We start from the raw sequence: 17,008 nt of genomic DNA, 5'->3' as shown, positions 1-17,008 counted from the left end.
GATTTGTAACAGGGCCCCTTGAGCTCTCAGCATCCCAGCATTTTTAGTGACTGAAATAATGAAAATTCTGATCAGGCCCTTGTGTTTGCTTGCACTTGCTTTTTACCCAATATTCCTTGTTCCCACAACATAATTATAAACTGCTGATGTACTGTTTCTCTGTCAAGCAGGGGGGGTTAACTTCAGGGTCACAAAGAAAGTATCCAAGAAGAAATAAATGTCTTCAAGGATGTTGCAACAAGCTGCTGACTCCTAGAAGTCTGGTTGTTTCAGGTGTTATCTGAGAGTGAAGAAACACAGACTTTCCCCCCTTGGTTCCCTGAAACTCCCCGTCTCCTACTCTGTAGCCACATAACTCTCTGCTTCTTTTTCTTAAGGTAAATAGGAGAGATCTTGCCCTCCTGCCTTCTTGCTTTGACCAAATTAGATAAATGTTTCTCTATTTCCAAGCACCTGTGTGTCAGTGTTGGCATCAGCTGTACATTGGGTACACGAGCCTGAAGTTAGGGTTCTATGACAGGATGGGGTGGTGAATGCAGACGCAATTGAATTATAGAGACAATGATCACATTTTCTGAATCTCAAGGCCAGATAGTTCTGGTGTTTCATGAGTAGGAGACAGAGCTTAAAGCCAGTGATTTAGGTGTTGAGCAATTCAGGAATTTCTAGGACATTTTGGTAAGACAAAGTATCTGATTGGTGTTAGCCATGGAGAATGCTCCCTCTTGTGAAATGTTGAGAAGGGAAGAGGGAGTGGGGGTGGGTGGAATGGAGCCCAGGGGCTAGGAATGAGGCAATCTCTCTTTTGTGGAAGTCCTCAGTAGGTTGTGTGACTGCTGCTCTCCAACCTGGAAAAAGAAGACAGCGGCCATGGGAGACATTTAGGATTTTGTCTCAGACTCTTCCCAGAGATGATCCAGGAATCCTGCTTCCTGGTGTCCTCCACAAAAGGGAGATGTGTTTGTTGCCTTGGCAGCATAACTTGGTGTTTTAAAATTTTTCTGATAAAACCTTTAACTGGAAATCAGCCCCATGGGGGAAATTCTGAGATCCATGACAGAGTGAAGCGTAGCCATTATACCAGGGACTTTGCAAATGTACTGACAAGAGTTCAATGACCAGCTCTGCCACTTTCCAGCTGTGTGGCCCTGGAAACATTACTGCTCTGTTTTATCCTTGTTTCCTCATCTACCACTGCTTCCTAAACTTGAGTGTGCCCACAAATCACCCAGGAATCTTGTTACGAGGCTGGTCATGAGATTCCGCATTTCTAACAAGTTCTCAGGTGACCTGGAAGCTACCTGTTCCTGGAGCATGCTTTGAGTAGTAAACTGATTTTTTAGGGTTAACCTGAGGTTTATGTGTATTATTTATGAAGAGCTTAGCATGGGGCCTGGCATAATGGCTTCGAGTTATTGTTCCTTGGGCAATGGGAAGGAGCTGACTTGGACTTTGGGGGAGGACCCTGAATCAGAGTGGTAAATAAGGGACAGTGCCCACATGAATGCTCCCTCTTCAATTCTGCCCTCCATCCCGGAGGAAGTCTGGAAAAATTATGGATTGGGGGGATTACAATGCAATGGAAGAGACCTTTTGGCGAGACCAAGGATGCCTCTGTTTCATTCCCACCTTGTGATCTTAAAGAAGTCCCTCCCCATCTGTGGGCCCTCTTGAAATAAATGAATGAGATGATTCCTGTGTTTTTCTCCTCTCCCTCCAAGTTGTTGTAATTGGTGTTGCTTAAGGCAAACCAAAAAACTCTAGAACCAGGGCTCTTCACTCCTCTCCCCGTGTAACCCTTGGCAGGAAGATGTAGTTTAGCCTTAGTAGATAATAACTTTCATAAAAATTCATTTTTTTTTTAAACCGAGTCTCACTCTGTCACCAAGCTGGAGTGCAATGGCATGATCTCAGCTCACTGCAATCTCTGCCTCCTGGGTTCAAGCATTCTCCTGCCTCAGCCTCCCGAGTAGCTGGGACTATGTAGTGTAGTAGCGTGAGCCACCACACCCAGCTAATTTTTGTACTTTTAGTAGAGATGGGGTTTCACCATGTTGGCCAGGATGGTCTCGATCTCTTGACCTCGTGATCCACCCGCCTCACTCAGCTTCTCAAAGTGCTAGGATTACAGGTGTGAGCCACCATGCCCGGCCCACTACTTTTTTTTTTTTTTAATTAACATATCCTTAACATCCTCAGTTTCTCCCCAATTCCCCTTTCTTCCCTGGTTTCTGTTGTTTCCTTGTGTCTTATTTCACAAGACTAGAAATCCCCTCCTTGTCCAATATAGGCCCTTCCAATATCTTACCCAAATTTCCAAATCCACCCCTTTCTCCTTCAAAACCTTTATCTCCCAGTGGGTTAAGCAGTACTTCATACTAAAGTGTGAATGACTGCTCTGAATTTCCCCAGTGTATTTGTAAGTACGTGTATGTTTTAAAAAGGAGGTCTTGAGATTTTAAACTTGATTGCAACATTTATAGAATTTCGGGCACAGAGATGAAGCATTTTTAGGAGCACATCAGGGAGAATAAATGTAGGGGTAGAGGAATGAATCTCTTGTTCACAAAAAAAAAAAAAAATACCTTCTATGGACCTCAGATCAATCCCAAATCCATGGAAGGCTGTGTTCTTGTTAGAAAATCAGGTGAACTTGCACATTTTCTCACATTCTTCCTTCCTCGAAAAGTTGTTGCTGTTGCCTCTGCAGCCTCCGTAAGCAAATAATTCACATTCACCAGTTTCAGAGTTGAAAAACCATCGAATCATGTAGGCTTGACAAGGGCCCTTTTCCATAGGAAAAGAGCATACATTTGGGAGGAGATCCGTGATAGTGTCTGAAGAGAGAAAGTGTTTGAAGGAGACCAAACCCATCACCTTCCCCTTGTTTGCCTCATATGCCAGGGGCTGTGACAGCCCTGGGCACAATTGTGAGCTCATCCACAATGGCTATGCTCTGTACCTCTTTCTGCCCAGCCGTGGTCTGATCTGTTTGCACAGAAGTTGACATTTTCACTTCTGAGAGTAGCCTGATATGGTGAGAATCACAGGCTTGAGAACCCAATTCAAGTGGATTGAGATTGTAGTCAAACCACTTGCTGCTGTGTGATGTTGTATAAACCTAACTTCTTCATGTCTCCATTTCTTCATTTGTAAAATCAAGGAGTTGAACCCCATCATCTCTGAGTGCCCTTCCAGATCTGATTTTATAGGATTTGATAATAAAGATCCTCAGGTTCCTACCTCCTGTCTCATAATCAATTCTAGAATCGATATCCCGTGACAGAAGGAAAACAGACTTTGAATCTGACAGCAAGATTGAATCTCAGAGGGTTCAAACTTGTCTCAATTATCTTCTAGCTATGTGATCTTGGACAAATGACTTATCTCATTGACATTGAATTTCCTTCATTGCAAAAATGCTGGTATAATATCCACATTTTTGGTTTATTGAAGGGTTAGAGATTACCAGTGAAAAGCATTGATAAATAGAAAATAAGTCAGTAAATAGTAGCTACTCTTAATCATTCTATTGCTTAACCAATAAGACTCTTGAGAAAAGGGACCTCATTGTACTCATTTCTGCAGCCTTAGTGCCTAACACAGGCCTAGTTCTCAGTTCTTAGCAAATATTTATTAATAGACCACCACCACCACGACTGCTACCACCACCACTACCACCACCACCACCACCACCACCACTGAGCTCCTCTGGGGCAGGATTAGAAGTTTCTTTGTGCCCTCCTTGTATGTTTCTGTCACCATGTGGGCAGTTTTACTCTTCGTGGTAGCTAGTAGAACTTCCAACATTACATGAGGAAACTAAGCCCAGAGAAATGAAGTACCTGTCCTAATGTCAGGCTAGGAAGCAGTAGGACCAAGAATCAAACCCAGCATGGTTCGACTGCAAAGGCTTGCAGGTTCTCCATCCATCTTGGTTGTTGTAAAATGAGTGAATGGACAGATGAATGATCACACCTATGGTGGAACTTCAGGCAGCAACCTAGGACTTGGAAAGATTCAGGCTCTGTCTCATCCTCCTACCTGCAAGGCTAACGCTAAGGGTGAAGGAGAATGGGAAGGAGACAGAATAGCTTATCCAATCAAGGTGGGAGGTGGAGGGGCATGTTCTTAAGACATCCTAGTTGTAGCAGCATTGGCTTTTAGACCCTTACAGGTGACTCTGTAGGGGCTGGAGTCCCATCTGCTCTTAATTTTCTCAGTCTTGCTTCTCTGCTCTTCCATTCCATTAAACCAAAGGAAAATCACTTGACTTGTTTCTTTTTTATGTAAAGTAGATAATGACACCGTGTGTGTGTGTTTTGAGTGTGACAGAAGCTGTTCTAAGTGCTTTACAAGAACCTATTAAGAGCTAAGTTATACTGAGAGCTTGACATACATCAGACTATTTGACATACATCAGAAAAGGTGGTTAACCTTTTTTTTAGAAGAAACTGATGCTCAGAAAGGCTATAAATGATGTTCCTGAGGCACAGAGTTTGTAAGTAGAGGAGCCAGGACCAGAACCCAGGTGTGTCTGACTCCAGGTATGCTCATCCTGTAAACCACTACATTCTTCTTACTTAAGGCAGATGTTTTCAAACTCGAATATGCATCAGAATCATCTGGAAGGCTTGTTAGAGAGACGTACCTCCACAGTTTCTGATCAGGTGGGACTAGGAACTAGTATGTTTCTAGTTGATGCTGCTGCTGCTACTGCTGTTGGACTAGGGCACAAACTCCAGACCACTCATCTATAGGGTTAGATGTTTAGGGAGGTTTAGGGTTCCATTTATATCTAAGAATCTATCATTAATAGCTCCATGTACATACATGCAAAGAACTATGCTTGCATGTGCAAGGATGTTCACTGGCACATTGACAGTGATAATCTCCAGAAGGTAAGATTTCGATAATTTTTTACTTTCTTTCTTACCCTTTTGTGTATTCTAATATGCATTTTTATACAGGGAATCCTACTGGCTGCTTAAAAATCTTGGAAACTGCTGCCTACCATCCCCATTTCCAGCAGATTATCTTAGCTATAACTGCACTTCATCGCCTCACTTCCATTTGCAGATTCCAAGCTTCCACCGAGAAAGTGGTCCAGGAAGGAGCCGTTTCTGACAAGTGCATCTAACTTGGCTAAGTTCCTCACTCTCAAATTCTGGCTCTGATCTCCTTTTCCCAACCTCTCCTTGCCTGCCACCAGCCCCACCCCAGATGTTGAAGGCCCCTTTTCCTGCTTTACTTATTTTATTTTCTATAGCACTTTGATCATCTATCATGTGTATTAGGTATTGTATGTCTCTCTCCCATTAGCATCTTAATTTCACAAAGGCAGGGTCTTAGGCTCCTTGCTTTAACCCCAGCACCTAGGACAGTGCCTGGCACATACTATGTGCCCAACATATATCTGATGAAGTGACTTGAACTGAATTGACTCTCAATCCAGTAAGGTAAGAAATGGGTTCTGTTGGTGCTGCACCACCTCCCCCACCACTACCCACCCTCAGCCTGATTCCCAGTCTACTCTTTGAGATCCCACATTTTATACCAACCTTGTGATAGTTCTGATCGAAGCTCTAGGCAGAGAGTGAGAATCAGGAGAAACGAGAGAGAGGCCTGAAGCTGCATGGTGCCACTCAGCCAGTGGCTCAGCCTGGGGTTGCCATTTTAGGGAGAAAAGGGACCAAGGGGAGGAGCCTGGCCCCACATCCAGCTCATTCACCCTTAACTCAGGCTTTTCATGGGGCTGGGCTGCCTCAGGAACAGAGTGTTCATCCAAAGCACAGCTTCGCCTCTCTCCTCCTGGCCTTATCTGATCTGGCCAACCAGGCTACTTTAGTACCACTTCAGTGTGGAAGCCCTTTTCACAATACTAAAAAGACAGCAGCCATTTTTTAGTACCTTTTATTTTCTAGGCACCATGCAAAAATAGTTTTCACACATTGCTTCCCTTAAGTCTCTACAAGAATCCCACAACACTTAAAACTCCCATTTTGTAGATAAGAGGAGGTTATGCTACTTTGACCACTGTTACATTTACAGCAAGTTTCAGAGACAGGGCTGAGACCCGGGTCTGTCTGCTTCAGTGCTCTCGTATCACTCATTCATTCAACAAACATTCATCAAGTACCCACACGGCACCAGGCAAAGTATTAGATGCTGCCTCCATCCCATCTGGGTGCTCCCAGGTAATTATGGGAACAACACACACAAACACATTGGAAGTCAGAAACAGTCACCTACTTGGAACAGACTCAGTATATTTTAATAGAAATATCAAAAGCACCATGTAGAAGGAGGGCTCAGCTTTGTTTGGTTCAGAGGGTCATGCTCCCTAGAGACACACCCCAGAATCCAGAACATTCCACCTGTCTCCTTTCCTTGATTCTCTAGAGATCCAATTTCTTTTGAAAGACAAAGCCAGCATGCTTTACTGAAATTTAGTGAGCCTCAGATTTAAATTCTGAGGCTGTGATGGGTCCAGCTATTCTTTTTCAAGAAGCATTCTATCATATATTTATTGTTATTTATTTTTAATTGAGAAATAAAAATTGTATAAAGGCAGTCCCCAATTTACAATGGTTTGAGTTACAATGTTTGACTTTATGATGGTGCAAACACAATGCGCAGTCAGTAAAAACAGTACTTTGAATACCCATACAACCATTCTGTGTTCACTTTTAGTACAGTATTCAATAAATTACACGAGATATTCAACACTTCGTTATAAAAAGAGGTTTGTGTTAGATGATTTTGCCCAACTGTAGGCTAGTGTAAGTGTTCTGAGCAAGTTTAAGGTAGGTAAGACAGCTATGATGTTTGGTAAGTTAAGTATATTAAATGCATTTCAACTTCTGATATCTTCAACTTAGGATAGGTTTATTAGACTACAATCTCATCATAAGTTGAGGAACATTATATATTTATGATGTACAATATGATGTTTTGAAATATATGTGTGTGTGTATATATAGAGAGAGAGAGCAATTTTCCCTCTTAGCAATTTTCAAGTGTACATTATGTTATTAACTATAGTCACCATGCTGTGCAATAGGTCTTCACAACCTGTTCCTTTTGTCTAACTGAAATTTTGTACCCTTTGTTGACCAGCATCTTCCCAATACTTCCCACCCCCCAGCCCCTGGTATCCACCATTCTACTTTCTGCTTCTGTGACTTCAACTTTTTAGATTCCACATGTAAGTGAGATCACCTGGTATTTGTCTTTCTGTGCCTGGTTTATTTCATGTAACCTGCAGGTTCATCCACGTTGTCACAAATGGCAGGATTTCCTTCTTTCTAAGGGCTGAGTAGTATTCCATTGTGTATACGTACCACATTTTCTTTATCCATCCAGTAATGGACACTTGGGTTGATTTAAGTCCAGCTACTCTTGACCTGGGCAAGTCATTTAACCTCTTCCAGCCTCAGTTTTCTCATCTATAAATTGGGGTTAATTATGTGGCTTTAGCATAGTTCCCAGAATTGGTGCAAGTGTTCAATAAATATTCAAATGCCTTACACATTGTGAATGCACACACAGGTACATGTCTTTTGCAAGGGATGTGTGTGTGTGTGTGTGTGTGTGTGGCAATGGTGCCTTTTTGAAAATGAGGGTGCCAACTGAATCAGCAGCATACTTAGTTCCTACAGAAATGTTTTCCCCACCTTTGCATGTTAGTTATAGCTCTTCCTTTTCTTTAAATTCCCTGGCCATGATACTCATTCCTTGGCCATTGCTTTCTCTAACTATAGCTTATACAATTGTTGGTCAACCCTCTCATTATCTGTTGATCTTTACTGTTTACCCCACATTTATTTCCTTGAAGGCACCTCTGAAGCCTACATTGCAACATCTCTGTGGTCCAACTTCTTTTGCACCTTGAGGGGTCCACCAGCATTATCCTTGATATCTCCTTCCTTAGCCCTCTTGGGTGATCAAATCTGTTCATCAGAAAACAAAACAATGATAGAAGGAAGAAAGGAATAGACTGTCACTTGTGCAGGCAGAGGAAAGGCGGGAGTGCCTATTGATGCTCCTTGGCTGAGAGCTTCCTACAGTGTTGCCTCCTCCGGGGCAATGGATCAGGAAGTGAGAAGCTTCCTTTAAACATAGTAATCAGGAGAGCAGGGGAGGGAGTGATACTGCCCCCAAGGACACTTGGCAATGTCTAGAGACATTTTTGATTGGGGGCACCTACTGGCTTCTAGTATGTTAAGGCAGAGATATTGCTAAACATCCTATACTGCTCAGGAGAGCCCTCACATTTGGCATCAAATGTTAATCATGCCAAGGTTAGGAAACCCTGCAGAAGAACAATAGATAGAAACACTTTTTGAAAAAATTATAATAATATTTCCAACATTAACAGCATGATAAGGATCCAGTGCAGCGAGGGGCAGTGCCTGATGAGGTGCGTCTGTACTCGTTTGACCAAACAGGCCTTGTGGGTAGGTACAACAAGACCTGGCCCTTGAAAAGCTCATTCTGTACTCAGGTTGCCCTGGGGATCTTTGGTCATGACTCAGTGAATTGGCTCTTTCTCAGGAGATCTGGGTGGCAGTGTTATTGTAATTCCAGAAAGGGGAGGGCAAGTGTAAGATTTATTAAAAACATGTTAGAGCAGCTAGAAGGCAGCCCTAGCTAGTTATCTAGCACTTATATTCATTACAGGAATCTTACTAACCCTATGTCAACCATATGTGTGTGCATGTATGTGAAAAATCATTACACTATTTTTTTAAAAAATTAATAAATTCAGGAGCTACATGTGCAGGTTTGTTACATGGACATATTGCATAGTGGCAAAGCGTGGGCCCGAAGAGTGAACACTGTATACCATAGGTAATATTTCAACTCTGCTCCGCTTCCGATTCACTACTTACTTCCTTTTTTTTTTTTTTTTTTTTTTTTTGAGATGGAATCTTGCTCTGTCGTCCAGTCTGGAAGTCTGGAGTTCAGTGGTGTGATCTTGGCTCACTGCAGCTTCCGTCTCCTGGGTTCAAGAGATTCTCCTGCCTCAGCCTCCTCAGTAGCTGGGATTACAGACATGCGCCACCACGCCTGGCTAATTTTTGTAATTTTAGTAGAGACGGGGTTTCACCAAGTTGGCCAGGCTGATCTCAAGTGATCCGCCCAGCTCGGCCTCCCAAAGTGCTGGGATTACAGGCACATGCCACTGGGCCTGGCCCCAATTAACTTACTTTTGATTGAGACCCATTAATTTGACTGGTTTAAGGAAGGAGGAAGTAAATAAGAGTGGGATTTTGAAAGAATAAAGTTTCACCCTTCAGGTTCTAACCTCCAAATGACCTTTCTCTTTTCTAGAAGGAAGAAAGGGACTAACATCTTATGAGCACCATATGTCAGGCAATTAATTTAATTCTGGGAAAATATAGTAACTTTGCACCAGTATAGCTCTAGTTCCTGCCCCTTCTTTGTGCTTTTGTTGTCATATATATTACATTTATGTCTATTACAGCAGTGTTATAATCAAGAGAAGACCACACACACACACACACACACACACACACCCTTATACACACATATACACACTTTATATTTACCCACATACTTACCATTTCTGGTGTTTTTCATTCCTTCCTGTGGATCCAAATTACCATCTGGTCTCACATTCTTTCAGCCTTAAGGATAAAGTCTAGTTCGAGAGAAGCATCACCTCCTCTCAGTTTTTGTTTATATGGGAAAGTCTTTATTTTGCCTATATTTTCTTTAATTCAAATTTTTATTGAGATAATTATAAATTCACATACAGGTGTAAGAAATAATATGGTTTCCCCTAATGTTAACATTTTTAAATGTTTCCCTAGTTTCCCTAATGGTAACATATTGAAAATGGGATACACACACACACACACACACACACATATATACATACATATATATAAATTCTTTTTACTGTAAGGAATTGGCTCACATGATTATGGAGGATGATAAGTCTAAGATCTGCAGTCAGAAAGGTGGAGACCTAGGAAAACCAATGGCACAGCACCAGTACAAGTCCATGGGATTAAGAACTGGGAGAGCCAATTATGCAAGCTCCAGTCTGAGTCTGAGGGCCTGAGAGCCAGGAGAGCCAATGGCATACGTTCCAGTTCAAGTCTGAGTGTGGAGAAAACCGGTGTTTCAACTTGAAGGCAGGTAGGCAGAAAAAATATATATTTCTTACTCCGAATTTTATTTCATTCAGGCCTGCAACAGACTGGTTAAGGCCCATCCACACTGGGGAGAGCAATCTGCTTTACTCAGTCTACCAATTCAAATGTCAATGTCATCTGGAAACACTCTTACAGACACACCCAGAGATAATGTTTAACCATATATCTGGGCACCCCATGGCCCAGTCAAGATGATACATAAAATGAGCAATCACAAGTCCATTACTTGTCAACCTGGCACCCATACATATCTCCTTAGGCTATACTTAATCTTAAAATAAAAACTATTACAAGGTTATAATCCCACCTAACATGATACAATTATCCTGCAGACAATGGAAATACACCAACCCCTTCCCCAGAGAGAACATAGTTTTTGAGTGACATTTACTCCTCTTGATATCTCATAGCTTAAAATTCTATGATGTAAAATGAACAATACTTAAGTACTATGGAATAAAGTCAATGCATCTTATGTTGCATAATAAGGAAATAGGAGAGGGAAGAAAACAAAGATATTTGCTTAATACACACCCATATTCATAACAAAATATAGAGGAATACTCATAATTGCAGTTTTTGTTTCTGTAATGGTCATGTGGTCATAGCTGGTATTTATAACTACTTTTCCCCGCTACCCATTCTGTATTGCCTTTGCCTTCAGCAAGCACCTCAGCTGGTCATTGTTTTTTACCTGGGGAAGTAACCCAAACCTTCATTCCTGAAGGGTTTGGGCCATTTGCTAATGGTCCTGCCTGGGTTCGGTTGTAGTTTTCCATTGGCCTTAATCAAAGGGCATGGTAATATTAAGAGTTGCCCCCAAAGAATCTTCTGTATTCCGGACACACTCTTCCTTTACCTCTATTGTGCAGTACTTCAATTTCCTCCTTGGTAGTCTGGATCAATAACCCCAGCCAACATAGTAATGTCTTTCTTTGCCTATTGATTCAGAGGCAGGAGGAGCCCAAAGTAGCCAGATGACAGTCTTAACTTTCAGTTCAAGGGAATCATTGTTGGTTTTCTTTGTGAAAGCATGCCTCCTTTTGGAACTAAGACTTCTAGGGAAGCATACTATATGATCATGGGAATAGGAAGCAAAAATTTTGCTACTGGGTCACCAGGGATAATAGTGAGTAATGCCCACTCCCATTTCCACCCTTTTATTCCTGGGCACATGAATCCTGACTATGGGAGAAAGGGTACCATATATTGGAGGCTGATTCAGAGCATATATAGCCTGCAGAACCTTTGCCCCCTGTCCTGCAAGGTACTATCAAACCAGCTGCTTCAGGATGCTGGGAAATACAATAAGATCAGTGAATATCACGAGCACGGGCCTATTGCTGTAATTTTTTTTACTGTGACATGAGTTCCTTGATAAGAAACAACACTGTGTGAAATACTATGACAGTGGATAAGGCATTCCATAAGTCTACAGATGGTAGTTCTGGCAGAAGTGTTGCATGCAGGGAGGGCAGATTAGTGTTCAGAGTAAGTATCTATTCTAGTAAGAACAAAACACTGACCCATCCCTGATGGAAGTGGTCCTTATCTGTTGTCTTACCTTCCTCTTTCCCTCCCTCCCCACCCCCTTTCCCATGCCCACACCCTGCCCATCAATATTTTCTAAAAGCTCCCGAAATGATTGTAATTTTAGCCCAGGATTAAGAGGGATTCTTCTCTGACTTTCACATCTAATAATAACCCACTAGAGGAACTTTTGCCTCTCATCCTCCCAGTCCTGGGCTTAGTGGGATTGGTGGTCTTAGTGCTCAAGGGAAGAATGCTTCCACAGGAAAACACTGTTGGGATTTTGCAGAATTAAGAGCAAACACTGCTCCTTGGATATTTTTGGCTTTTCATACCACTTAATCAAAAGAAAGGGGAGGGTGTCCCTGCACCAGATGGGTGGTTAATCCTGATAACCAAGGGCAAATTGGGTTGCTGCTGTACACTGGAGGTAAGGAAACTTGTCTGTATACTAGTTCTCCTGAGCAACAGAGCCAATATAAGACTCTGTGTGTGTGTGTGTGTGTGTGTGTGTAACTGGCTCTTGCAGTTATAGAGGCTGGAGGTCAAAAACTCCCATGATCTGTCATCTGCAAACTGGAGCCCCAGGAAAGTTGGAAGTTGATGGTATAATTTAGTCTGAGTCTAAAGATCTGAGACCAGGGGAGTCGATGGTGTGAATCTTTGTTCAAGGGCAGGAGATGACATGAGATGTCCCAGTTCAAGAAATGAGGCAGAAAGATGGGACAAATTTTTCTTTCTTCTATCTTTTGCTCTATTCAGGCCTCAATGGATTGGATGATGCCTACCTACATTCAGGAGGGCTGTCTGCTTTACTGAGTCCACCAATTCGAATGCTCATCTCATCCAGAAACACCCTCACAGACAAACCCAGACATGATGTTTAATCTGGATATTTTGTGGCCCAGTCAAGTTGATGCATAAGATTAACCATCACAACCTAGAACCCAAGATATTCATTGGCACCTCTTAGAACTCCTTTGTACAATAGTCTTGATCAATGAAAAACTGTGGGAACCCCATAAAGGAAAGATCATGAAGGGCTCAGACTGCACAGGAATGAAAGTTCGGATCACCTCATCAGGTGAAGCACTCCATCTAACTGGCAGAAGGTAATGGAAACATAGAAAAGATGCTGGGAGAAGGCAGTTATTGTTATCATCTTGAACTTCATGACCAGACACACAGGTGGGGTCTGTAGTCGCAGTTTTATGTTAGTTGTTTCTTTCCTCCCTTCTTCCACAATTGAATATGAGGAATATTGGTGATGGCTAGCATTTTAGCTTTTAGGTATGTGACCATCTGATACCTCCCACAATGATTTGGTGACCAGGGAGACTCATGCAACCCCATGATGGGACATGGACTTTTCATGTGGACAGAACCCAAGAGTGAATGTTGAGAGATGGATGTGAATTTCTTTCTTTCCCCTTTTGGACCCATTTACCCCCTCTTCTGTGCCCTGCTTTATACCTCAGAAAACCAAATGTATGGGTTGCATCAACAGTTATCTTGCTCTCTGGCTTCTGCTTGGAACCAGCCCATGGGGCACAGAAGGAGATTAGAGGAAAGACTGGGACTAAGGTTTGGGTATTTATTCCCCAGCTTCCTCTGGTTGTGTCTCCACAGTCTGCATGGATGCCTCAACTTGCTCTTTTCAGGATACCCCTTCCATATAGATCTCTGTTCCAGTAACCAGCCCTTCCCCCTTGGCCCTTCACATTAAGGTGTGTTTTATTATATGATGCATTTCCATTCATTCAACAAATATTCATTGAAGATCTCTCCTGTGTCAGACACTAGTAAGAAAAAGGCACAATGCTTTTTCCTTATAGTCTAATGTCTAGAGGGGAGAGAAACATTGAATAATGTCACAATTAAATATATACCTACAAATTATGATAAAAGCTATGACAGAGAAGTACAAGATCTGTGATGAAGATTTGAGGTGAAGGGAGTCCACACATGAGGACCAGCACATGTGAGTGCTTTGGGGGCAGTAAGGAGCTCAGTGCATTTAAGAAACTGAAATAAGACCAGCAAAGCTGACACAGTAGATGGGGGAGAGAAGCTTGACTTGACAAGGTTTCTCAGTGAATTAGCTTTGGGGAGGGAGTTGTGGGAAAAAGAGGAGACTCCTTAGACATAAAAAATAAAGTACATTGGAGCTAAATATACTTTTGGCATCTCCATGTCCTCCTTTTACTTTACTGCTGAGTTGAAACAACACCAAAGATGTGCTCATTTTGCTTGATGAATTAATATGCTAAAGTAGGCAGTAAAGAGGAAATCAATAGCAGGGAGAGAAAACTGAGCAAAAGGACAGCAATGATGAATCATGAATGATGCACTCTCTACTGGACAATACTTAGCAGAAATAGTAAATTAAGAAGGATGGGTCTTTAGAACAAAAGTTAATAGCAGAAGGAAGCAAGAATGTACAAAAGTGTGATGAATCAGAAGTGATGTGACCTACATTCAATAATACTTTTCAGGAATGTGATATTAAATCAGGAGTATTAGACTAGTAGTTCCCAAACTTACAGGGCATCAGAATTACCTTGAATCTTAAAAAATCATGTTGTATACTTTAAATATACACAGTAAAATTTTTTTTAAAAAAGGAACATTATATAGAATTTACAAAAAAGAATTACCTTGAGAGCTTTATTTATTTATAAAGTTTAGTTTTTTGGGAAGGCTCTAGAATCTGAATTCTTGGTGTACTGGTACTAGTGAGTTACTGCCTTAGGTGATTTGGCTAAAAAAAGAAATCCATGGCTTATCAATGATAGACAATGTATTAAACAAGTACTGAAATGCATGCCCATTTTCTTCAGCGTCTGCTGTTGTTACACGGCATCTGAGATATCTTAGGACAGCCCAGGTAGCAGTACTTGTTGATTTTGAAATGTAAAGCTCACTGAATGGGGGGTAGAAACTTCCCTCCAAACACAAAACCCAGGTCTCAATGACAGTTAGGTGGTCTTGGTTCTCCCTTCCCCATGTTTCAGCTGTGGAGTGCAGCTGGTCTGACAAGAGGCAGGTGCTGGCAAGGAATTGGATCCTGAAAGGGGTGTGGTCTACAGTGTTTTGCTGCATCTTCTGTTCCTCTGGGTAAGACAACTTCCTCCAACCCTCACTGCTACCACCACTGATATCTTTATGAAAGTCCCTGGGGTTGGGGGAATGAGAGCCATGGAAGTGACACAGGCAAATCTGTGGTGGGGGAAGCAGTTACCCCTCCAGGCTCTGGATGCTTCTGGTTCTTCAAACCAGCTGCACGGTACCTCCTCAGAGATGCAGCTGGCCATGCCTCCTCACCTAGTGGACCACCTAGTGGACCAAGCACCATTTGATCCCTCAGAGGTCTCAACACCGGCTACAGAAATTTTAGAAGACAGAGTGCCAGTCACAGCTCCCACCTCTCTGTTCCCCCAGAGGTATGAGCGCTATGTGTGCCTGAGCCCCTTGTCTTAACTCCTGGGTCCTGGTAACGCCAAATCTTTTATACTCCCAAATCTAGGAGTGAGGGATTCTAATACTCATGTAACCAATTCTCCATATTAAATCGTCTCTGAGTGAAAGCTTGGCTCTTTCATTTCTTGTACTGGGAACACTGGTTTTTAACTCCCACCAAGACTCTTCCCTAGTAGCAAGTCCTAGTAGGAATTAGATTTAGATACTGAACATTAAAACTTAAAATCACAAATAGTCACTATATCCATCCTGATTTCCAACTAGTCCGTGGGATCTGGCAACACTTTGCCACCCTTCAGACCTGGTTAGCTCCCGTTTTGCTACTTACTTGCTGTGTGATTTTATTTATTTATTTATTTATTTATTTATTTATTTATTTTGAGATGGAGTCTCGTTCTGTCGCCCAGCCTGGAGTGCAATGGCCGGATCTCGGCTCACTGCAAGCTCCGCCTCCCGGGTTCACGCCATTCTCCTGCCTCAGCCTCCCGAGTAGCTGGGACTACAGGCGCCCGCCACCTCGCCCGGCTAGTTTTTTGTATTTTTTAGTAGAGACGAGGTTTCACCGTGTTAGCCAAGATGGTCTCGATCTCCTGACCTCGTGATCCTCCCGTCTCGGCCTCCCGAAGTGCTGGGATTACAGACTTGAGCCACCGCGCCCGGCCTACTGTGTGATTTTAAACAAGTCCATTTCCGCTGCTAGAAGCTTCCATTTGTGCATGTGTTTTTAAAAAGAGAGGGATTGGGGCTACTGGAGTTTTTCTAGGCCCCTCGGCTTAGACATTCCCTGTGTTTCCGAATGATTTAAGCTTCCTCTGGGCATTTCTGGCTCTGGAGACAGCTCCAAAGAGAGAGTAAGAAGGAGAGGAAGACGAGAGGTCCTGGATATGCATGGTACCATGGGAAACACCTGAAGATTCCACTTGAGATGTCTTCTGGGATCTAATGGGCAGAGTCATGAGCAAATAGTCAGTGATAAAGAGACCCAACATACCCAGCCCCCCTGAGGTCTTGCAAGGCAGGGGTTCTCAGAGCTCAGCCCTGAGGGCTCTGAGTTCATTCTTGAACAGAGCGGCAAGCAGATACTGTCCACCACACGGCACATTCTGAACGTTTCCAAGGGCCTCTTTGGTCCATGGGTGTCGGGGACAGAATGATTCTGTTCCATTCATTCATGTATGTCAACCCCAATCAAGGATTGAAGAGTGCCGGTGAAAAGGACAAGCACCAGGTTCTTATCAGATTTGGCAAAGTCCTTGAGCTGCCATATTTTCTCAAATTTAGAACTACACTGTGGCATCGTTAGTCCATCGTCTTCATCTTAGAAATGCAAAACTGAGGCCCTGAGAGGAGCATCCCTCCACCCTATCCTGTTCCAACCACAGTGTACATTCACCCAGGGGTAAATTTGGGATTCAGATTTGGATCTCTTTATTCCCAGACACGTGCTTTTCCCATAGGATGCAGACCAAAGACGACTGGTTAGTAATTTGGTATGGATCTTAAGGATGCACAGGACTGGGATAGGTGTCCCAGGAGAAGAGACCAATTCTCACAGAGGTATGGAGGCAAGAGCAAATGTCAACATGGGGAGATACCACACATGGGGACAATGTGACTGGACAGACTTTTTGCAAAACTGACAAATGAGCAGCGTTTTCAGGGTCTTCATCACGAACCTGACCTGATCCTCCCACTTCCAAGGATTTTAACATCTTCACCTACTCTCCTTCTACACCAGAAGCAGGCACCATAGACTTCTTTTGTTAATGGCAAGACATTTGGCACAATTTTACTGTAATCACTCAGAATAT

General features: G+C 42.7%; 1 protein-coding gene across 1 annotated transcript; it reads right to left on the bottom strand.

Annotated features, from left to right (window-relative positions):
* Positions 1 to 2,465: 2,465 nt before the first annotated feature.
* Positions 2,466 to 5,647, bottom strand: SPINT3 (serine peptidase inhibitor, Kunitz type, 3). The gene is made up of 2 exons (XM_011983818.1): positions 5,562 to 5,647; positions 2,466 to 2,837 (listed from the first exon to the last, which is right to left on the bottom strand). The coding sequence occupies exons 1-2, from the start codon at positions 5,635 to 5,637 to the stop codon at positions 2,644 to 2,646; spliced, it is 270 nt and encodes an 89-aa protein (XP_011839208.1). The 5' UTR covers positions 5,638 to 5,647; the 3' UTR covers positions 2,466 to 2,643.
* Between the last annotated feature and the right edge of the window lie 11,361 nt (positions 5,648 to 17,008).

This window comes from Mandrillus leucophaeus, unplaced genomic scaffold (assembly GCF_000951045.1).
Source record: "Mandrillus leucophaeus isolate KB7577 unplaced genomic scaffold, Mleu.le_1.0 Scaffold255, whole genome shotgun sequence".
Taxonomy (NCBI): domain Eukaryota; kingdom Metazoa; phylum Chordata; class Mammalia; order Primates; family Cercopithecidae; genus Mandrillus; species Mandrillus leucophaeus.
The sequence above is the reverse complement of the archived record's forward strand: the minus strand, read 5'-3'. Positions and strand labels throughout refer to the sequence as shown.